This window comes from Nymphaea colorata, chromosome 1 (assembly GCF_008831285.2).
Source record: "Nymphaea colorata isolate Beijing-Zhang1983 chromosome 1, ASM883128v2, whole genome shotgun sequence".
NCBI lineage: Eukaryota > Viridiplantae > Streptophyta > Magnoliopsida > Nymphaeales > Nymphaeaceae > Nymphaea > Nymphaea colorata.
Genome location: NC_045138.2, coordinates 4791426 through 4816479, shown reverse-complemented (window position 1 = coordinate 4816479; position 25054 = coordinate 4791426). Strand labels below are relative to the sequence as shown.

The following is a 25054-nucleotide window of genomic DNA, read 5'->3' as shown; positions in this document are numbered from 1 at the left end:
ATTAGCATCATCCTTCTTTTTGGTCATCAATTCATGCATGGATTATGCTATTAAGTTTCTTGACACATTATTTAACTTTAGATGAGACCATTAGTGATGCACTTGACACAATCCTGACACCAATTGGTGAATGATAAGTACCTTTCATGTCCCTCTGCTGTCTAGGGATGTGAATGGCTAAGATACATATAACTTGACATTCAATTTGAATCTCAATTGGAGTCTGATCTGATACGAAAATCCATATCAGTGAACTTGGGAATATAATATAGGGTTTTTCTTACTGGAATAAGATGGATATCCGATTCAATAGATGAGTACGTCAGTACATGTAAAAATGATCAGAATATGGTCTTGTAGTTTTTGTATTCCTATTTGAATGTGGTCAATATTAAACAGATTAAGCAATATCTAATTAATAAGATATGGCAACAACTATATATACCCGATCTCAATTATATTCCTATATCCATGCTCTCACATCCCAAAGTCCTTTTTACGATATTGTTATCAATGTTGGTGCATATCAGCTACTTATGAGTACCATACAGATCTCTCACTGAAATGATTGCAGAGATGACCATGGTCCTCTAAAAGTTTAGCACATTTTATTTTCATAGATGAATTTAGTCACACGGACCCCTTATGTAGTGAAACCTATATTTTACATTTTTTAAGTAGATATATTAGAAATTCATGCTGATAGAAGATGATAACTTGATCCAGTTGATGGAGGCTGATTATGCCCCTAATTTTCTGCGGAAAAATATAATTACTTCAGTTTCAACATTTGGAGAAATATTTACTTTCACCATCAAATAAAAATGGAGAACAAATGAAAGCTTTGGAGCACTGTAACGTGAGAACCTTTGGTGCACTATGAGACCGATCGGAGGCTCCTACTCCATGGTCCTTCTCCCATATTTGGTTGGAAAACTAACAAAATTCGACTAACCCTTGATTGTCATGTTCATTATCAATCGAAGTATGCTTTTTGGAATATACTCTCTCCTTGATTGGCAATTTTGTGAAATAATGTCTGCATAAATAATATAGTTCTTTGGGATTTATGCATCCTTAATAACTTCCAAATTGTATGTTGCATAATTAGCACAATATGCACATGCTCTCTCTCTCTCTCTCTCTCTCTCTCTCTCTCTCTTTCTCTCTCTCTCTCACACTCGCTCACTCACTCAAGGTTTCTCCATTTCCACAGAAGTCTCTTATGTATATCTCTTGCATCACAATTAATCTCTCTCTCTCTCTCTCTCTCTCTCTCTTACCTCCTGTTCTTTCTTTTCTCCTGGCCCTTCCTAGCATAACGCGGTTGGAATTAATTAAGAATGGTTCAGGTGACGATCATGTATGTGGTAAGTCATGAAAACCTAGCTTTATGTGATTTCTTTGGGATGTATGATCTCTCTCTTTCTCCCTCTCTCTCTTTCACACACACAAATGGATACACATATCCCATGCACTTGGAATGGTCTTTGCACAGACACACACGTCGTGTGAAAACACAGCTAGAAATCAAAATAAGTGCACGCCGCAGGCAATCATGTAGACCGTAAGTAGACATGGTATTTCATTATTTTTTATTTCACCAATTAGCTGTTGGATCAATTTTTTGTGAAAAAATATGAGTTTTGAACTTTTGTTGTTAGTGAAAATTTTACTAGTGTTGTTCATGTTTTAGAAAACTTTGTAAAATAACTGAATAATTCAAGTGTTGAATCCTTTGAAGTCATGTACAAAATCACATGCGAGTAGTTATGTGTTTTAGATCAAGGTAATAAAAGATATAGCTAGCGAGCGCTTCATGCTCTCCCTGGTTAGTCCGCATTCCTCATATTAAAGCAAGTCATATGCAAGAACACTTGTATGAACTCATCTCGACTATTTGACAGTTAATTATTTTAGTCCAATAGTTATGGAAATCGTCTATTCAAAAGGAAGTGTCTGTCGAATTAAGAAGATAAGTACCATACTATTTTTTAAATCAAATTATTTCAAAGCCTTTGTGTTTACTTGTAACCAGCCAATTGCATTTTATTGAGCGGTGATATATACACAATGAATGTTCTTAAGTTTCTACAGATTTTTCAGCTTAATCTGAATCTCCTTTTATTAGAAGAAATTGTTCAAATGTCTCTTTTAAGCATATAAATGGACCATAATAAATGCATCTGTCTTTATCGTATTAGGAAGTTCCATAATCTCCAGTAGTCACGATCTAATTATAATCACATAAGTGCATGTTCATATATTTTATATATATGTATTCTGTTTTTTATAATCAGTGTCACAAATATCGTTTTTCAGGTATTAAATGGCAAGGTTTTCTAGAGTATAACATGACATAGTTGTTTTTCTTGGTAAAATCTCGGTAAGTTTTGAAAGGTTAAAAAAGAAAAGGTCTAAAAAGTAACGTGAAAAATGTGAAAATAAAAATTTGGTAAGTAAAAAAATTATAAAAAAGTAAAAAACAAAAAAAGAAATGCGAAAAACAAAAAAATGGAAACAAAAAAGCATGAAAAATGGCAAACCATTTTGTCATCTGTTAAAAAAAAACATATTTTTCCCTTTTTTTGTGTCCTGTTTTTAACGTTTTTTTCACGTTCATGGGAATACAATGCGTTTTCTTGACAAAGATACTAACTAACCTTTCTACACGTGAAAGTCATTTATGAATGAGTAACAAAATGTCCCAATGTTATTGATCTGCGTATGTGCGCTTGTGTGTCTGCATGTGTGAGCGTGCTTGTGCGCATGTGGACAGCTGTGAAAAATGAAAATGGCAGGTCTGTTGTGCTACACAGTTACCCAGATGAAAGTTTAATATGTAATATTACGTTCTTTCAAGAAGTTGTCTGTTCGTATGTATGCGTATGCGTGTGTGTAGGGCTGCACACGAGCCGAGTCAAGCTCGAGCTTGCCCAGCTCGAGCTCGACTCGACTCAACGAGCTCGAGCTCGAACTCGACTCGAACTCGAGTCGAGCTACCTAACACAAGCTCGAGCTCGACTCGATTAAATAAAGTCGAGCTCGAGCTCGACTCGATTAACTCGATTAGCTCGTCTAAATAAAATATGATCCTTCTTTTTAAAAATATGATCCTTCTTTTTAAAATATCTAGTAAATTTCATGACCTGGGATGAAATTTGTTTACTCGTCGAGTATAAACGAGTCGAGTCGAGTATAAACGAGTCGAGTTCTTAAAACTCGAACTCGACTCGTTTACTCATTCGAGTTTCATTGTAAGCTCGAACTCGACTCGTTTATAAACGAGTCGAGCTCGAGCCGAGTTTAACCGGGCGAGTTCGAGTCGAGCCCGAGCTGGCTCGACTCGTTGTGCAGCCCTACGTGTGTGTGCCTGTTTGTGTGCTTAATTATAGATATAAAACTATGCTCAACTTTCTAGCGCGTAAGTTAGGTTCTACGAGGACTACACACACACACACACATATATATATATATATATATATATATATATATATATATATATATATATATATATATATATATATCCAAAGCTAATTATAGATATAAAATTATGTTTAAATTTCTAATGCATAAGTTAGGTTCCATGAAGACTTAAAAGTTGATGGATGTAAATCTTATGCACAGTTCATGGGGGAATATCTGTATACTGAACCCTAATTAGCTTTTGGACATAAAGCTGATCACATCTGTGGCAATGTTTGCTTCACAAAAGGAGAAAAAAAAATGGTGCCTGTTAGAAGAGGTCTAACTCTGAACCTTAACGTAAAATAAAGGGGAAAGCTTATAATGGAGGAAAATTTGCTTCAGAATTAGATGTTTAGCAAACAAAAGTTACCAAGTAATCAATGTCATTAGATTCATTATATTCGATTCCCACCTGTCATTTCTATCTTTAATTCCGTTATATATGTCAAGCAAATTATGTTGCTTTTACTTTGGCCAAACAAATGTTCAAATTTGGAATTTTGAAGAGTAAAAGCTCTCCCAACATTTGAGCCGAAACCTCATGAATCATCCATGGAGCCTTCTTAGGTGAGCCCCTCGGTTCTGTTCGCAGGCAGCTTCTCTCTCTCTCTCTCTCTCTGCATCTCTCTTCTCTGTGAGATGAAGTGACTGGATATTGAACATGCATGCATGGACAGAGGTAGGTGTAGGCTACTGTGGGCTATTGCCCACACAGACCTCAAAAATTATTCTTATTTTTATATTGATATTTCTGAACAAATTTTCTCATTTAGATACCGATGTCCCTTAAAAAATTTAAAATTTTATATCTAGTACTCCTTAGGCAGAATTTTTCACGATGCATGACGCTCGAGCCATTATGGATGAGCTAGCCATAGTTTCTTCCACGGTCACAAGTGGTAGACAGTTGCCTAGATGTGCGCTACCAGTCAAGAACTGGGCCATGAATGTCTTTTGTGTTGATCTATCATCACTTTTGTTGAACTTAAACCAAGAAACCAACGTCTTTGGTGTTTCGATACTAACAATCCATTGAAGAAATGATGGAATTGGGACTAAGCCCTAAGAAAGTAATTATGATATATAGGAAGCACTCCATGTGTGTGCATGGGTTCTGGAGCCCATGCATCCAATCAAGGAGCCATAGCCTCCAGGAAAAAAAAAATAAAATCGTATTTTATATTTTTTTAATATTTTAATTTAACTTATATAAAAATTTTGAAAACATAGATTGGCCCCTCCAAGGAAGAATTCCTATCTCTGCCCCTCATCCAATTCTTCGACACTGACATTATACATTTGGGCCACACAAACTCAGGAATGAAAAAGATAAAAATATACCAATTATGTAATATAAAATGTGACTGAATATTCATAAAAGCTCTTGTAAGGAAAAAAAATAAAGAAAGCAAATATGGTTTGTTAGGTCTATCATTTCTACGATGGGGTCTGGTAGCTCTTGGAAAAATGGTTTGCATGAGACTGTTGAAGTGCTAAAAGATTATAACAATTTTGAAATGATTTCATGTTCAGAGAAAGAGAGAGAGAGAGAGAGTAATATAAAAATCTTATAAAATATCACTAATACTGAACGCAATAATAGTAAGAGGTAGAGAGAGAGCCAATTATCTTTCTATGAATTATGGGCAGCCAACAGCTACAGCTAAGCCTAGACAAAGCAAATCTTGACCTGCTGATCTGCTTCGGCAATAGTTGTCCGGCAATTCCCAAGAAAATGGAGCCCCAACGATTTTTTCCTGTTCTAGTTCGTGGGTTACTTTGTAGCCGATTGGATTCAACTGTTCTCTTGGCATATATGAATTTGTTCAATCAAAATCGATGACCATATATATTGCATGTCATGGTTACCCGACGCAACGCTATAATGAACATCTAGTGAATAGAACTTGATAGCTATGTCCAGCTTTCAGAAACAGTCGCATTTTCATCATTTATATGTGGACTTAGGCCATATGCAACACATAAACTTTGGTCTCTTATGCCAAATTATTGGGAATAATTATGCTTCATGCCTATCTAGCTTACTATATGAACATTATGGCTAGGCCTTCAGGCCTCCACATGCATGTTCTTATAGAGGTCACAGCTGCCTAGTGACAGGCCAAATTAGGCGCACGAACGAGAAGAAAGATGAAACTAGACGGCATCTACATGGAGTCTGCAGAAGCATGAAGACTTGAGAAAACATAGGATTTTAAATTTTTTCGTTTTCTGTCTTTTTCGTTTATCGACTTACATGAGTATGCGTATATGTGTGTGGTTTGTGTGTGCACATGCACGCCCATGTGCATGTGGGATGTAAACCAGCATCCTTCTGTACTGGTTCCTCCATTATTAGCCACTTCTTAAATTGTTTTCTTATTGTAAGGTGCACATCCAACCTATCCTTTTGAATCGTCAACACAAGTTATGCTTTCATGATCCTCTAACTATCTTTCGTCAACACAACTATCTTTCACAAAAGGAGGTGTTCAAGGTGTTCATGCCACTCGAACCAGTGACCGGCTGCCGGCCGGAAACTAGCTAGCCCCAGCCTAGCATGCTATGGGCATGTGTAGCAACCTTTAAATAAATAACTAACCTAGGTTTCTTAAGAGCCAGCTAGTAAAGTTTTTCCTTTTTGGCTTTTATCAACTTCTAACCTATGAGATTACACACCTCTCTCTCTCTCTCAAACACACACACACACACACACAAATCATATGCACAGGCAAGCTCAATCATTCAGGGCCAATCACTATTATTATTTTTTAGTTAAAATTAACAGTTTAAGTCGATATTTTGTAATGATGGTACATAACCTACCTAAGAAGTGGATACTTTTCTTTTTTTTAATTGAAGAAGGCAAATGTTTGAGCAACATGCTAGTCTTGAAATGACCAAAATGTCCCTTTATTTTAAAAGGGAGGCATCCAGCAGTAAGGACATAAAGGGAAAAGTATTCTTAATGCCACTTTTTTCTAAAAAAATGCGTCTCTTACTACTGAGGGGAGCAAGGAATTTTGGGCTAAGGGGCACTAATTTGAAGTCACATTTTTCTAGAAGCACTAATATATAGAAAGAAGCAAATGTATGACAACACCAATTCGAAAACAAAGGAACTTGAGGCGCTGATATGGGCAAGGCTGCCTACATGTGGCTCTGCCATTGCGGATACTCCTCACACAAGACTGTGCAAATGGTAGAACATGTGTGTTATTGTGTTCGGCCCTAAATATGGGGCGTGCTCTAGTTTTTTTATGCTTAAACGAGAGGGAATTTAGAAAGAGAAAATGTGGTTTTTTAAATATAAAGGTGGAATTAGGAATTTGACTAATGAATTAGGGACTATTGTGGAGAAATCTCTTTTCGGCGGAAGTTGGAGTCGTCTGGATCCAAGCCCTTTATTTGGAATTGTTGGAGTCGTGGTGGCACTTGCCCACCCTATCTTAAACCTGCTTGGCTTTGTTGTTTTGATCCGCCCGGCAGGACGACCCACCAATCGATTTTGAAGTTGAAAAGAGCAGAGATGGAGACCCACTTTGTTTGAGCTGCAGCGTAAACCCTTTTTCTTTAGAGGGTCCCTTGAAAGGGATCGAATCGACCGGCTGACTCAGCTATGCTTTTGCAATGACAAGTTGGCTCTCACTTTAATCGAACGGTTCCATCGCTACCTCTTCAGGTCAGTTTCGCAGATCATTAAAAGTACTCTAGGAGCTGCTTGGCTCGGTTCAGCTTTTATATAGGCACATTGACATGCGTTTTAAATGAATGCAGCTTATGTATAGTATTTTTTGTATCTATGTCATCCATTATATATATATATATATATATATATATATATATATATATATATATATATATATATAGATATATTAAGTGATGCTTATTTGGATGAAATACTGCTATCGTGTACCAAGTTGGTTCTAAATTTCCCATGGCTGTCTAGAACTTTTCTCCAATGACAGTCACATCTTCCGAATGTGTAAAACTCCCTTCCAATATATATATATATATATATATATCTAGTGAGTTAATGATGACTAGGCTATCTAGAATCACTCAACCATCTAGCTAGGATTGTCCATTTGAAGCATATGGTCAATAAAAACAAGAAAAAAAATGTAAACTAATATTAGATGACGAAATTATCCTTCACCTTTTTTCTCTCTATTTTCTCTTAGCAATTTATCATGTTGGACCGAACGACCTTAATTAGATAATTGGGTGCATATGAAAAGCCACACACACACTCTCTTTCTCTCTAAAACTAATGAACTAATGGACAACAATAATACTAAACCTGAATAATTCCGATGGTTGAGAGAAAAACAATAAAAAATGTGATTTAGTTCACACTTTTTTCTCTCTTGCTTTTTTCCCAAACATTTATCATGATAGATCAGTTCGATCTCATAAGTGAGTTGAGTAACTTTGCCAATCTCTCTCTCTCTCTCTCTCTATATATATATATATATATATATATATAGAATCAATGCTGCCATGAAATTGGATAGTAGCCGAATGGCTAAAATAAAAAAAAAAATATCTCTAAGAAGACCATAAATCGTCAGTAAATAAACCATCACCAGATCATAAACTCTGTCTAGGAATCAATGCTGCCATGAAATTGGATAGTAGCCGAATGGCTAAAATTTAAAAAAATTATCTCTAAGAAGACCATAAATCGTCACTAAAGTCACAAGAAACCATCACCAGATCATAAACTCTGTCTAATGCCTATTTATTGAGTATATATATATATATATATTCTGATGTGTTTCAATGTAAAACTCTAGATCTAGACCCCTTTAAACTTGAAGACTTAAAGCCAAGCCGCAAAGCCGGCTTGTGTTAAACCCTCGCGCGCAGACAATGAATTGAAATGCCCGATCAAGTAGAATATTCTTTTTCCTCCTTTCTTTCATGCAGGGGGCCGGACGTAACACTTGACCTAATTGACGAATCGTTCGGACCCTACGTTGCAATACAACCCTTCCTCCATCTTTGGTGCTCTTACTTTTACCTGCCTGGTACTTGAAAGTAAAGCCAAAAGCGCAAGTCCTACCTTGCATCAACATATATAGACATGTATACAAAAACACACTCATATCCACGTACATGCACGAGTGCATGCACATATTGTCGGTAGAGGGAGGGAGATAGATCTAACTAATAGTGTCTCTGCATGCATTATTGCTTGCCTAAAATCTTGGAGCTAGCCTTTCCTTTTCAATGAGGAAACGATGGCAGATGGTCTCATTAGGAAGGAACAGATTGGTCTATGGAAAAAATCATTGCATATACGAACGAATGAATCTTATGGCTCACAATTGTACAATTGTGGAATACTATCAATGCTTGGGGCCGGTCCGAGGACCGGACCCCCACAAGTCCACATATATATCCAAATTAATCTTTCTTTATCATGTCAGATCCCCACATGTACGTGGTGCTCACCATATATTTGAAGGGCATTTTGTATGTAAACATGCAAAAATTTGGGGTTAACCAATATGTAAATGAAGGATTTCAAATCTTTCTTTATCATTCCCAGTTCATCAACTTGATTTCATTGTTGCAGACATTGGTGAAGACAGCATTTGAATTGGTTACTCAAAGCTGGCCAACCATCGTCACTGTTAATGTGGGCAGCTTGTCTTTCTATTCGTCGCTTATGATGGCGATGAGGCTGGCGACGTACTATTGGTTACTTCAGGTTGGCAAGTTTTTTGTTGCTCCCCATAATTGTTTTAGAGAGGGTTTGGTTCAGTTGGCAGAGTATCTGTGACATGGTTTCCGCGACATTCAGTCCCACATGAACAAATCTGTGTGCCATGAACAGCTGTAGATTGCTAGCAGGACGTCGATCAATGAATCAGATTCAGATGGGATATCTAACCAAATTTGCTTTCATAGAGAATTTTTGTGGAGAAAAATTTCGCATCGGCCTATTTTCTGTAAGCAAGTATTTGCTCGCATTGTGTTCGGATACCATCCACATATCTTGAAAGTTGGTTCTTAATAATATATAACTTGTGGTTCGGATTCATATTCAGATGTGAAAATAAAAGTGATATATATGGTACAAACTCTTCTTCATTAATTATCAGTCCACATGTTTCTGTCGGAGATCGTTGCATGTCTGAAGTGTCTAACATTCTTAGATAGCCCAGAAGACCAAACTAATTCTACAGGGACAAAATGGGAATACCAAAAGCTTACTTTCTGTTTAATGCATGACATAGTGGCCTGTGAAGCACCCAACTAATGAATAGTGTGTTTGACCCCGAACAGGCACTAGCGACTGTATTCCTGTTGCAGCACTCTATGTGTTATGACAAGGCATCTTAGATAAACTGTTCTTGACAACCCATCTCTGCATCTCAATCACACACTTGGACGGACTAGTAGTGATTGCTTTCTATCTTAGTATTCTCATAATCATTTTAGTTACTAACCTTGATGTGAATGATCTGCTTGTCAGCTTTCTGTTTAGTTGCTTGTCATGCTGGACTTCCAAAATCATAGTAGCAAGTATCTTTTCCTGAATTTTGGGTACCAATTATGATAAATAACAATGGCGAAAAAGTCGCTATTTATTACTCTGGTTTCTGTCGCCATTGTGTAATGGCAACGGCCAAAATTTCGACGCCACAGATCCCGCCGCTGAAGCATTTGTTAATCTTTCATGTTTTCAGTGATAACGGTAAGCTTTTTTACATGCATTATAAAGTTTTTTAGTTGCATTAAAACTTTCAAGTCCAAGATGTGGACTTTTACCGTATGTTTGTTTTGGCTGTTCTTTCTCCTTGCAAAGCACCAGGGCATCCTTTTACTGCAAATCAGGCCAGTCTTCCAATTTCTTCAGTTTTGCAGTAAACAAGAATTATGGGAATGGGGCTGACAGAATGTCATATAAGAGATTATTTCCGTCTCGAGTTATCTTTTCTGGACGTTCTTCCTACCAAACAGGGGGAAAAGTGTCTCCAGATAGTCAGTCGTCCGCTATATCAAAACTAGAAAACATTGCGCTCCCATAGCCGGGGATGACCCCATAGCCGGGGATGACTATTTTCAGAGCAGTATCTTTGACAGGCCTTTGTATGGCAGGATGTCTGAGATAGTTTGTCTCATGATGATGCCCTTCCAAAACACTCTTAACAATTTTTTGCCTGGATAAAGACATTAACAACATTTAATTTGATCACTTAATCCTAATGCTCTTGCCTGCTTCAATAAAGAATGGCTTTTTCATACAATTTATAGCACGTTTTCCGTTCAATACTTCAAAGGATGCATAGAATTATAATATCCCAAGTGTGTGAAATGGAAACAAAAGCAGTCATATATTTAAGACATTGAATTATCTTGATGGCGACATACATTTTAATTCTATTTAATTACATCCTGGTTCCTAGGGCTTCCGTTTTTTTTTTTTTTTTACTGTGAAGCGCCAAAGTTTATGCACTAGGTTGTTGTATCAACTTTGGTTCAACCTTATGATTTCTTCCTTTCATGTTTGCAAGTTAAAAGACTTACTTAATTGACCTGTCAACTTGTAGGAGGGCTTTAGAATCTATATCAAATTAATAACATAGAATAAAGACAATCTTGTTTTTTAAGTGTATCTACTGATCGGAAACAAGTTTACTTTTACAAGTATTTAAACCTTGACTTCAATGCTAACTTGTATTAATATACTCTGGGGGACAATACTCTAACAGGTAAAGTATATGCAGTCTCTAACGCTAGCTACCCAACAAAAAGAAAAAGGGGATTGCACTTGTAGCTCAGTATATATGAGAATAAGGCATGCATATAAACTAAGATGAAACTCAGCTTATCATGTATGATAAAACCATCTTGAACTAATAAAAAAAATGTGAGGCATATGCACTAAGATGAAACTATATAAAAGTGTGTCTTAGATAAACTGTCAAACTAGATGTACATCGAAGAACCGTGGTAAACTTGTTTGGCTCCAAGTTAACAAACAATCTTATTTCAACAAGGTCGTTATAAGTAAAATTAGTGACTTTTGATAGGCTAAAGTAACACAACAAGATGAGAATATCATAAGTTCTTTAGCATCCAAGTCTGCCTCACTAAACAAGGCAAATTTCACCTCATAGCCATTTGATATGAATTTAATTGTTAGGTAACATAACTTTCACTCTATAAGGACAAGTAGTCCCACTACTTAAATGCACTGTCCCCAGTGTCAACATCTAGGGGAATTGCTTGTTCTCATATATACATCTAGAGTGACATTATTCTGTTTTGGCATGACCATTTACCTTTTGTAATGTGTTTTCGTACTTCTTGTGGTGACTGATTGAGCAGTAGTCTGCTTATTATTGGAACAATAATGGCCACAAGGTGATAATATGGTAATAGTATTTTTAACCTATATGTCTTTTCTGTAACATTTTGGAGACTATTAACACGATCTATGCTTAAGAATAAGTAATTGGGAATACTCTTGTACCCGAAATATTTGTAAACATGCACACATGACATACACACACATATATATATGTATGCATTTGTGTGTGTGTGTGTAACATGTATTTTGATCAAGTCCAATTTTCATAGCGGAAGTCCAACAGGCAAGGACATGTTTTGGTTCCTTAAAGAGAAACAGAGTAACATTTATGCATAGCATGTAGATAATCTCATATCTAAAACCTTTAACAAATTACAAACCATGTCCATGTATAGAAGAATAATTACTACCTTGTGTTCCAGCTATTTCTTAGACACTGATGTTATCAAACTGAAGCAATGAGGTAGATCCAGCAAAATATGTGTTCGTTTTGGTTGTCATTACAAATGATATTGAAGTCTTTTCCAAAATCTCAAACTTGAGGTCCACATCCAATGTTCTTAAGAGCAATAATTTCTAATCTGATGGATATGAATGATTTAGGGACAGTAGTGCACGAACAATATCAATACTGATACTCAACTACCCAAATGAAGATTTGTTTATCTCACATTTTTTCAAGATTTAAGATCTATAGTTGGAAGATCTGGTGAACTTCTCAGCCAAAAAATGACAATGAAATGGATTATTACAGGCTGCAAAGCTGGCTCAGCTTTGTCATTAGGTGAACAGCTGAACATGGGCGGTTTGTCGCTTGTACTCGCGGCAACCCACTAGTCATGAACTTGTATCCTTTAAGAGATGATGGCTAATTTTTTGGTTTCACATGTCAATTGTTCTTATTCTATTGATTTTTTTGCTCTTAAAATTAGTTGTATGCCTTTTAGTGATGCAAAAGTCATGGTCTTTTATCATTTAGGTTAAGACATATTGTCTATTCTTTTGTTTCTATTGATTATTATGTAAGGATGCCCACAGTCTTGATCTTAATATGCTTTAATTGTGAGCCTTCATAGGATAGTCATGAAAGCATATTAGTTGCATTAGAAGATGTTGGCCACTTCCTAGTTGCTCTCAATTATTTGGAAGATGTTTATTGCTTGGTCATGAAAGCATATTAGCTGCATTAAAATATGGTGGTCACTTTCTAGTTGTTCTCAATTATTTGGAAGATGTTTATTGCTTTGTTCCTGACATCAGTATAAGCATTTAATTTGCCTTTTTAAATTAAAATACAACAACTCGCTTGCCTTTTGAATATGACATTGATGAGGACCTTTCAATATCCTGGTTCATGTTCTTTTCTCCTTTTGTGTTTTATTATCTACCAAAAATTCTTGTTTCTGCTGCAAAATAGGTTACTGTCAAATTTGATCAATATACACTTGATCTTAGCCAAAAGGCCAAGTGTAACTTGTTAGCAAATTTTACTTATGCTGTATGGGCTACTCCTTTTCTTGTTTTATCTCCCTCTAAAACTGGATCAACCCATGAATTCACCTGAGTAAAGATATATTTTTGCAAATTAAACTCTCATAAGCTCATGGTCCACACTTTAGGGAAAGCAGTCCTCAGTGGCACTAAAAAAACGTCAGTAAAGGGAGGAGGAAGGTCAGTAAGGCCTTCGCTAACACATCTTGTAGCGCAGGAGAAAACGTCAGTGAAGGTAGTGCCGCTAATGTCAATACGTGCACACATCAGCAAAAATGGACTTTCATTGATCAAAATATAACTATAGATTCAGCTTATATTGATTAAATGTGACTGTAGATTCAGTTTTCTCCCATAATGTGCATTCAGATAAGATCAGCAAAAGCATAGGGTAGGAACACCTAGGTCAATGTTACCTTACCTTGAATTCATGTTACATCCAATGTTCCAGTGTTACTGGACCCACCTGGTTCCAGATCTGGTGCTTTAAGATAAGTTCTGGCTTCTGGGCCATTATTAGCTCTGTGCATGAAGATTGATCAAATAAGATCTTGACATTTTCTATCTAAAAAGTTCTTGCTATAATGTGTGATTTCCCTTGTACATCAGATAAAGAAATAAGTTCTTATTTGATGGGAATTTCCTTACTGTTTATGTAAAAAAAGTGGCAATTGTTCTGTTAAACTATAGTGAGTATCTATTTTTATACTAATTAGATACCCAAGTTAATGTATTAGGTAATCCTTAACTTGCCTGAAAGCTCATTGTTGGCACTCTGGTATTCAAACTAAAAAGCTGAGACAAGTATTTGTGTCAAGTAGTAATGGATGTCAAGGGTTCAATTTTAAAAATATTCCAACTTGCAAAGAAGTAGCACAGTATCCTCAACTTAGCTTGGTAGATCTTGAAACAGTATGTAGGAAAGAAGGGCTCTCTCTCTCTCTCTCTCTCTCTTGTGTCAAAAGGGTAGTAAGGTACTCTGGATCAAGTGCCAACCTAGTTACCATTCTGCAGCTTGTGATTTTCCATGGTCTTCGCCATGTAAGACTTTGGTGGTGATCAGGTTTTTATCGGTAAGATAAAAAGTAGGAAGAAATAAACTTTTATATATAATTTTTATAAACTTTAACGAGAGTAGAAGACAAGAAGAACATTATGTTCTTGGAATTATATCTAGCATTTGGTTTTTCTGATTTAAGAACCACATCCATAATCACACAAAAACATGGTGTTTCTAAAACATATATGCGAGAATATGTGTTCTAAATGTTTTTGTCATCAAATGCCTTCCATGGTGCTTTTGTACCCTTTGAATCAAACAGGGGTAAAGTTGTTCACTAAAAAGTTTCACCGGCAAAAGAAACTCCAAAACATATTTCACGGCATCATCCACCCCCTAAAAGGAAAACAAAGGATAGAAAGCAACAGACATTTTTAGCTTTGTCGCCCTACCCAAAATGCAACCATCAAGCTTCCCAATCATTCTTGGATCTGGACCAGCGTTCACGGACACTCAAGCTGGATCTAAACATTGCACTAATATACATGTTAACAATTACAAAGGGTGATCTACACATAAGTTTTTTTTTAATATTTACTTAAGATAAACTCTGTTTGGCATAATCAACCTTCAAGGCGATGTTCTTGAGTTTCTCAAGGTTATGGCTTGCTTTAAAGTCTAAATGAACCTATAATACATTTTTGAACTCAAATTGCTACTGTTCAAACCTTAGATCCTTTGAGTGTAAGCGGTCTTACCACTCCATACAATGTGATAACAGGCCTTGTCATTCTTCTTATTTTTCTTTTAACTATTAATTATATTTGATTAAATAGTACAGATTATATGACTCTAAAACGCATATATGAAAAAAAAATGAATGATAGAATATAGTTTTTTTAAAGTCACACAACCATCTAATCAAGATCTAACAGGATAAATGGTTAACATCTAATTAGGATCTAAGGTTAACACAAAAACAAGAAAAAAATGGATATTTTCATAATCTAGCATTAGTTCTTACATTTTTCTTTATATTTTTTTCTCAACCATCCATCTACATCAGTTCTACATCAGTTTTGTGATCCAGATCCAACAAGGTTTGATATTTCAATCACCAATTTTTTACTGGTTCAGATTCGTGTGAGGATCCAACCCACTCAGAAAAAATATCTACCGCTTTAAATATAGACCGCAGAAATTGTCCTGACAGTTCAACGCAAAAACTGGCGGTGTCTTGGGACGGGGCCATCCATCAGTCACCATGAAGATATGACAAGTATAAGGACAAACGAGGACCACGTACAATCGCAGTCCTCGATAAATGACAACAAATCCCGACCACCTTACTTCTACACTCCATGTGAAAAAAAAAATATCCTATCGTGAAAACCACATCTTCTCTCTCTCCCACTCTCTCTCATCCGTCCGGAAGAATCCAATAGTTCTATGTATATATAGGATTCCAAATACAATATGGCCGGAACGAACAAAAGTTTGATAATTCATTAAATAGCGTGCTTGCTTCAAAGAAAACATGATGCATCATTTGATTTTAGTATCAATTATGCGTCATACATGTACGGATATGAGTTTAACTACGTTTATTGAAAGTTATAAATATATATATATATAGTCCGGAATTTTAAATGTCCGACATATATTATACTGGATGGCCCACAATAAACAAAAGGCTTGATGATTCCACAAATGGCCTACTTATTTCAAAGAAAACATGATGCATGATTTGGTCTTTAATATTAATTATACAGAAAATATATATATATATATATATATATATATATATATATATATATATATATATATATTGCACACGCCTTCGGATTGATCCAATCAGTGTCTTTCTTAATTTTAAAACATTTTCGTGCATTTTTTCTGTGGTCTATCTTTATATTAAAAAAAGGTGGTACCATAAATGCGTAGATAAAACTTGAAAATCAGTGAACTGAATCTTCAGTTTTATAGAATTTTGTGAAAACCATGAAGATCAAATTCTCTATAATGGCTGGCCATGTGAAAACATCAGGCTACATTGTGTTTTCATGATTTTCTTTTTCAGATCTTAGATAAATTCAAATAATCCGATCCATATTCATGTGGACAGAGCAGCAAGAATCGACACTAATGCGAGAGATCAGATTCAAACTGCTAATGGTGTTTCTTCATTAAATAATCAAACTGCTACAGTAATTTGTCAACACATTTAAAAAGTTGGCAGGTAAGATTTCAATTTTTTGTATATAAACAAAAGTTATGAACGCATAAGTTAAAGTGTGGTGAGAACAGCATTTTGTAGCATCAAAAGCAAGCCCTATATATGTTTTAGACAAATTATTATATAAAAATTTCAGTCTTTCTTGAGTGGTGGGTAAGAGAGAGAGAGAGAGAGAGAGAGAGAGAGAGATGAATGTAAAACGTGAGAAGGATTATATATCTGAAATGATGGGGAACTGATGCCTTTGGAAATTAGAAAGGGGGAAAGAGCAAATCTGATTTCAGCCCGATTTGAATTATCAAATTTCAGAGACGGTGTTCACGGGGGGACACAAATTTTTAATGTCGAATCCTGGAGTTCTTCGATTTCTAAACGAAAAAACAAGCAAAAAAAGAAAAAAGTCTGGGGCCAGGATATTCCGCCTAGGATTTGTGGCCACACGTAGATCTGCTAGCTACCTGGCTAGCCTATGAACTCGCCAGACCTATTCTCATTTTGGATATCTGAGCTAATTCTAATTCTATCAACTGCTGAGCCTCACCATGTTTAAAGTATATGTGTTTATTTTCTAATAAAAGATAATATTTATGTTGAGAGACATTATGTATATGCTTTTCACTTTTTCTTATATATATATATATATATATATATATATATATATATATATTGGGTAAAAGTCAGATAATTAAGTCAAGGATGATTTTGAAATTTAAGATGTTTTCTTTACAATCCAACCTTATTGATATGATGTAAAATGAGTTGATGTGCTTTAATGGTGTTTTTTTAATAAGGAAAAATGAATGGCCCCATGACATGATAATAAAAAAAAAACCATTTTCATTAAAACAATTAGAATAAAAGCATGTTCTATATCAAACACTTTTTATAAATATATTAATTATTAAGATGTTTATATTTTATTTAAAATAGTTTTTTAACAAAAAAATCATTGGGTTTGGTTTTTATTGTTGACATAAGTGGTTAGTTTTTACCAATTTTTCACACACACACACATATATATAATTTTAAAAATAAAAAATTATACAAATTTTAGTTCACTTTAAAAAATGTCAATTAAATAATTTTCTTGGGTGAAAAGTAAAATATTGCTTCAAGAATAGACCCAAAGCCCCCACCCAACCTTTTGCCTCCATAAGATAAAACTCATATTTTGGGGTATTGGGTGCTCCCTCACCCCGTTTTAAGTACAACAGTGGCCCTCACCAGTTAATGTCATGAGAATTTGAAACATGAACTGACCACTTACCTGCATCATTTAATTAGTTTTAAAAACTTGATTTACATATTGGGTAACGAGACTAACACGATGTTTTACATCCAAAATTGAGTTTCTTCAAAACCCAGTTTTAGACCTCCAACATGTCAAAACAATATTTTACCTTTAAAAGCAGTGTTTAAGGGTATCATCCAAACACACCTTTAGAGGTTGAAACAAATTACTTTATCAAGAAACTAGAATTATACCAGCAATATCATAAGAAATTCTCTCTTGCCACCCCTACCGCCCCACCCCCTCTTCTTTCTATCTAGGCATTGGTTGATGAAATATAACTTCTAGTAACACTATAATTTGTTGGGCACTGTACGTAAATCTCTTGCATTTTTTTTGTTTTTGGCATGAATTCAGGAAGATAATACTTCCAAAATTATGAAGTTTTGGTGCATTGTGAATCATGGTTCTTTCTTAAGACCCGAATGAAACGCTACCTACACAATTCATGTAAATTAAACTTTCGAGTTGGTAGTCACAACATGGTGCTTTCTACTAACAATCATGCAATGATCGACAACACACAAAAGTTGAGCTAATTATTATATGATAACGATGCAGCCTATCATCCAATGGGGTTAGGTTGAATACGACGGCCTGTACTGTGCCCTGGACATCTTCCTACCAAGCCAAATTTCATTCAATGATGTTGAGGGCTGTTGGAGAGGCAGCGGAGGCCTCAACCGCTTGCTCTTCTTATTCTGCATTCGATCAATGGAGGACACTTGAAAAGGACATATGGGGCTCCTCTTTTCCCTGCCCTTGCATGCAGAGGTGAAACTGAGAAGAATATGCTAAACCTTTAAACGTGAGAGAAAAGGGAGTGCTACTGCCCCCCGAATTCTTTTGCTGTATCATTCTGGCAGCTGTTTACATGTTAAAAGCACTTGTTTAAGAATTTTTTTTTTTCTTTTGGAATTTGAGCTAAGATAGTTTATTGGAATCTGCATTGTTTTCATTTCTATCTGTTTTCCTGCAGAGAAGTCGAGAAGGGGAGTTATGTTCTTAATGGATGAGAAGTATGAGGCAGCCTTTGAGTAAATAAATAGTTACAATATGAACAAAGAGAAAATGGGTAGGCCGCACATATCTTTCATGGCTCAGAAACAGCCATGAGCTCTCTCTCTCTCTCTCTCTCTCTCTCTCTCTCTCTCTCTCTCTCTCATTGTGAAAAGCAAGGAAAAGAGTAGGCTATACATATCATTCATGGTTAAAAACCACCATGTACACTCTCTCTGTTATATAATTCATGGTCCAAAACCACCATTGCGCAGGGAAATGAGTAGGCTCTACCTACCTATTCATGGTCCAAAATCACCATGTACTCTCTCTCATATGCGATTCACGGTTCAGAATGGTTCGTGCACCAAAACCACCATTACTCTCTCTCTCTCTCAAAACAGGGCAAAGGGTTAGCTACGTAAATGATCTATGGTTCAAAACCACCGTGAACTCTCTCTCTTTCTCCACCGTCTAGTCTCTCAGTCTCTCTCCCTCTCCACCACGTACTGTCTCTCCCTCTCTATAGCTGGAGGATACCTGTGATTTCACATTCCAAAGTGTCCAATCAACATCGATAGGGAGAGATTTTTTAACTAATATATATATATATATATATATATATATATATATATAGAGAGAGAGAGAGAGAGAGAGAGAGAGAGAGAGAGAGAGAGAGAGAGTTAGTTCACTTTTATAATTTATATGCATGCATGAAACCGTTCACGGGCTCCAGACCATACCATCCTTTAAAAAAGAGAGGGAGAGAGGAAAGAGTCACGGGCTCTCGTAGAGGGTCACGGGTTTCCCAGAAACAAAGCAAAGTAGTGGGGTGTGGTCCCCACGGGCCATTTGCCTCTTGTACTAACCACAAAGCAATCGCTGCCACCTCAGCTCAGTACCTGCCACTTCACATTCCTACACCACTAAGTCCTCCACGTCAGACGGGCCCACTGCGAAATCCCGATGACATCCTCCTCCTGGAGCAGGATAACAGTTCTGCCATGCCATCCCCACAATAGAAACTGATCAAGGAATGCTCCATCGATGGTAGACCACTCGAACATCCACAGTTTCTTCATTCTCAGAAAGTAAAATGGATCAGCTTAACTAAAAAGAAGATTCTATTTGTTAATCCAGATGATATTATACCATCATTCATCCAATACCATTGATGCTAAATGATAAAAAAAAGGCCATACGTGTCTATCCAATGCTGAGTTGATACTGCACTAAGCTTCCTTTTCTGCAGTTCGAAGTTTGAACTGATTTTTCGATCAAAATCACCAAGAATGATTGATCACTTGGCATGCGGCATTCCTTAAAACTCCTAAATTCTTCTTCAACTTGATTGGTGGTAGCTCGATCAAGTTTTTCTGTTCCCTGATACTTATGCCTTGTGTGATACAAAACATGATCCAATACATAAACCAGCATTGCAGTCCAGCTGCTCGAATCAATCGACCAGATACAACTTCTTTTTCTTTGAGATAAAACAATTTGTAATGCAAACCTAAAGATCTCCAGGTTTTGTATAAGAGTGAGACCTTACATCTAGCTAGCACATTGAACCACGGATTCAACAGTGATATTTCCATGCAACAATACGATTGGCTCAATGAGTTGACTGTTTCTTCCTCCTGCAACCAATTGTTGTTTCAGTACTGTTCCCTTCAGTATTTTGTTTGATATCATAAAAAAAAATCTAACAACAGAACAGTGAATCACAGAGTTGTGCCCTGAACACATGAAGAAGAAGTTCAGGGAGTCAGAAGCTGCATAAAAAAATCAAGGTGGGGAGTTGCAATACAGTAATATGATCAACCAATATGGGGCATTTGGCACCCCAAGTTCAAATTTTAACCACAGGCTTCTTGGGATAGCTGCCAGAATCTTTTTGAGCAATCCTGACCACAAGCTACCAACTTTTCGTCTGACGTGCCACCGGCTTCTTTCCACATGGCACATTCTAGATGCTTCTCAGGGGATGACCAAGGTGCCCATGTGAAAGAAGAAAATTCCTACCAACAATATCTCATTGTCGACAGAGGGTGCCTCGAGACAAGAAGAGAACCATGGAGTGGGCTAGAGTGTAATGGATATTGCATAAAATGTCAATGACTGAAATGCCCTGCGTGTTATGAATTCTTGAAAGTTGTAGCCCTTCCCCTTCAACTCGAGTATTTGTAGTTTAGTGCTTCGAGAAGATGGCCTTCTGTTGTCGCGTTCGTGGGAAATAATGCAAGCATACATGTGAAATGTCTGATACACTGCATGTGAAATTACCAACCACTCTCTCTCTTCCTCTGTCTCTCTGAGGGGCTGGACTAACTGAGAAGTGAACCAGAATGTAACCAAGACAGTAAAGTTCAAATGGTTTAAACTGAGACAGTAAAGCTCCAATAGTTTAAACTTCAAAACAGAGCTCGAACAGGTTAATATTTCTCCTTAAACCTTCATCCACATTTGGAAGGGCTTCAATCCAAATTTCTAACCATAGCTCGTGGATCCTGATTTCGATATGAGTGGCTACTATGAACAGAACTTTGTGGACATTCCTATTTCTTTTCCGATAGAAAAGCACGGCTACAGCAATAAGCTAAAATCAATTGGCAGTCAGAACTTTCCAGAGAAGCCTGTGATTCAGAATGCGGGTGCCTATCCAACTGAAAAGAGATGTAGATGCAATATTTTATACAATAGTCCAACATTTAATAGCCAGCGGCCAACAGGTTGGTTGCTTATGAAAGATAGAACGACTGAATCAGGTAATTGGGATCACTGGATCAGTAAGCAAGCTAAAATTCCAAGTACAATGTTAATAGGCAAAAAAAGAAATGCAATATCAAGACATAAGACAAGCTTTCTAGAATTGGAGGAGAATACCACTTGCTTACAAAGGGGCATTTAGTCATTTTCTTAAAGTGGGCCTCAAGCCAACGTATATTAGTTTTGGAGAAGTTCAAAAGAGTGAGTAAGAAACAAGGATTTCTTTTAATAATTTCAGCAGTCTGCCTCTATAAATCATTTATACAGTCCGTGTGAGAGTAGAAGCAGATTCATAGCAGAGATCACTAGAGATGGAATCCGTGATGAAGAAGGGCTGTGAAATAGAAGCCAAATGTATCAACTACAAGGTAGATGTGGAGAAAACAAGCCACCCTTTCAGGATATGGAGCAGAGAAGAGGAGCTCAGCTCACCAAATCCAGTAGATGAGGAACAAAAAGTTGGGATGGTTAAGAGGGCTAAACATGTTCTGAAGAATGTGAGCTGCAGAGCAAGGCCATGGGAGATACTTGCCATTGTTGGGCCTAGCGGCGCCGGAAAATCCAGTCTCCTTGAGATCTTAGCAGGACGGATCATTCCACAAACATCAAACATATTAGTCAACCAGAAACCAATTGACAGGATCCTGTTCAAGAAGATTTCTGGGTATGTGACACAGAAAGACACTTTGTTTCCACTCCTAACAGTTGAAGAAACACTCTTGTTCAGTGCTAGGCTCAAACTGAAGCTCCCCTACTCGGAACGGGTTGATAAAGTTGAATCTCTGATTAAGGAACTCGGCTTGGAACACATTGCACATTCACGAATTGGCAATGAGAAGATCAGAGGCATCTCCGGTGGAGAAAGAAGACGTGTCTCGATAGGTGTTGATGTCATCCATGATCCTGCAGTGCTTTTGCTGGACGAGCCCACATCTGGCTTGGACAGCACATCAGCTCTGCAGATCATTGATATGCTTAAGCTCATGGCCGAGATTCATGGCAGGACAGTAATTCTAAGCATTCACCAACCAGGATTCAAGATCATAAAGCTTTTCAATTCTGTCCTGCTATTGGCCAATGGGTCAGTGCTCCATCATGGCACCACACAGCAGCTCCAAAATCATTTGGTATCAGCAGGTTTGGAGATTCCTATGCATGTAAACATAATTGAATTTGCAATTGATGCAGTTGATGATATTCGCAAACAACTTCCTCAATACCAATATGAAGAAGCTAGGAATAAAGGGACGCTACAGCAGCTGTTCCGACTGAACAAAGCAGTCGAGGGAAGCTTTGATGAGGGTGGAGGATTTAGTTCTGAATGGATATGTGCCAATTCGAGGATCAAGGAGATTATTATCCTTATGGAGCGATTCGCCAAAAGCACATTTAGAACAAAGGAGCTTTTTGCCGTGCGGACTTTGCAAATGTTAATAGCCGGTTTGGTTCTGGGGACCATCTTTCATGATCTCAACCGAAGCATAACCGGTCAGCAAGAAAGAATAGGCCTGTTTGCTTTCATTTTAACTTTCCTGCTATCCTGCACAACAGAAGCTCTACCAATCTTCTTGCAGGAAAGAGAGATCCTAATGAAAGAGATTTCATCCGGTAGCTACAGGATATCATCGTACGTAATTGCAAATGGATTAGTTTTTCTGCCATTTCTGCTCATCTTGGCATTGCTGTTCTCCATTCCACTATATTGGCTTGTGGGTCTGACTAGGAGCTTCTCAGCTTTCCTCTACTTTGTTTTGATAATCTGGCTAGTTTTGTATACCGCAAATTCTGTTGTTGCGTGCTTCAGTGCTTTGGCTTCAAATTTCATCATTGGGAATTCAGTGATTGCAGGTGTCATGGGATCATTTTTTCTGTTTTCTGGATACTTTATATCGAAGGATCAAATACCAAGATACTGGATCTTCATGCATTACATTTCTCTGTTCAAGTATCCATTTGAAGCATTCATGGTAAATGAATTTTCGTCTTGGAAGGGATGCCTGGGTTACAAGTTTGGTAGATGCTTGATGACTGGTGAGGATGTGCTTAAAGGGCAAGGCCTTGGAGAGGCAGACAGATGGAGGAGCGTGATGTACATGATCTGCTTCATAGTAGCCTACAGATTCTTTTCCTACATCATCCTCAGATGCAGGTGCTCTCATGGCAGCCTAAAGCAGCTTTTAGTCTGACTTGTTCTTCCTTGAAACCATCAGAAAATGTAATAAAGCAAGTCACAAATGACGAAATTCCACCTAACTTGTGTATGTTTGGAATATGTAAGCTACTCTGCTTTTCTTATATCATTTTGATAAAAAAATTGTGCTGTTTATAGCATTTACTCTAACCACTCACCATGATTCCTAGTTACAGAGCCTCATTTCCTTGGATGTGTAATCATTTGCTTAAGCATCGTAAATCATGCTCTGCAGAAAAATCTAGAGATCATCAGAAGACATATTTTGCTAGCCGACCAAACACACCGAGTATGCCGAAGTTGACATGTACTGGAATTCCTCAGTCTCACATGACCAACTGTGACAAGAATTTAGGGCTAAACCTTCACTTATATAGGAAACTGAAAGATCCTTGAGATATGGAATGTTGGAAATTCACATCCTTGACATAATTAAAATAACTTGAACCTATGAAATTCGAAGGGACAAATGGAAAATTATGAAGAGAAAATCAATAAACTTAGCTGGCCGCCAGCATTTATTTTCCTTCTATGTTCTTGTTGCCATAGGGGAGAAAAGACTCAATAAGATATTCAAACTTGATACCCCTTGTATAACCCTCTGCCAGAATAGATATTATATTCAGCCAAAATGTACTAGATTTCTTCGATGTATTATTCCAACCGTGCACATTGTGCTTTTGAAGTGTATATATACATATGTACCTTCTGGAAACATCACATGTACCCTCTTGGAAGGTCGTGTAAGGAGAAGTTCAGTGCCTTACCCAGTCTGACATGCGTTCTCACTATCTATATGGATGCATCTCTGTTATACATTTTATATAAATTAAATTGATCCATCGTCTGATAACTGCTATATAGTTCTTCGCCTGTCTAAAGATACCTGTGCCCATAAAATAATCTGGACTTCTACAGCATGACCTCCAGATAGATGTGATGCAGGTAAATGGCTCTCAAAGTTTATTATCAGTCCAAAAGATAAAAACATAAAAGGCATAGCACTAACCTAAAGTAATATTCTCTATTCAATATATTGGACTGGACATGAACCGCACCATGGTTAACAAAAACTTTTGCATATTCTTGGAAGCACACTTTGTCAGAAGCTGGAAGCTGACTATTTTTGTATCTTTGAACTTTGAATCTGAGTTTCTATGTAATTGTTCTACATATCCAAGTGTCTGTCATTTTTTCATGTAGATGATATCTTCTGTAAGATTCATTATGGTCACAAAATTGCAGAACCATGATGTCTACAGAAGGGGAAAGTATTAAAT

At 36.8% G+C, this 25054-nt stretch overlaps 1 protein-coding gene across 1 annotated transcript; it reads left to right on the top strand.

The window, feature by feature from the left end:
• The first annotated feature begins 21781 nt into the window (after window positions 1-21781).
• Window positions 21782-23924, top strand: LOC116248147 (ABC transporter G family member 5). Its single transcript, XM_031620772.2, has one exon. It carries the CDS (start codon window positions 21895-21897, stop codon window positions 23767-23769), a length of 1875 nt encoding a protein of 624 aa, XP_031476632.1. The 5' UTR covers window positions 21782-21894; the 3' UTR covers window positions 23770-23924.
• The last annotated feature ends 1130 nt before the right edge of the window (window positions 23925-25054 follow it).

Excerpts from the sequence above, each read along its gene's own strand:
- LOC116248147 (XM_031620772.2), top strand. The coding sequence starts at position 21,895 with ATGGAATCCGTGATGAAGAAGGGCTGTGAAATAGAAGCCAAATGTATC.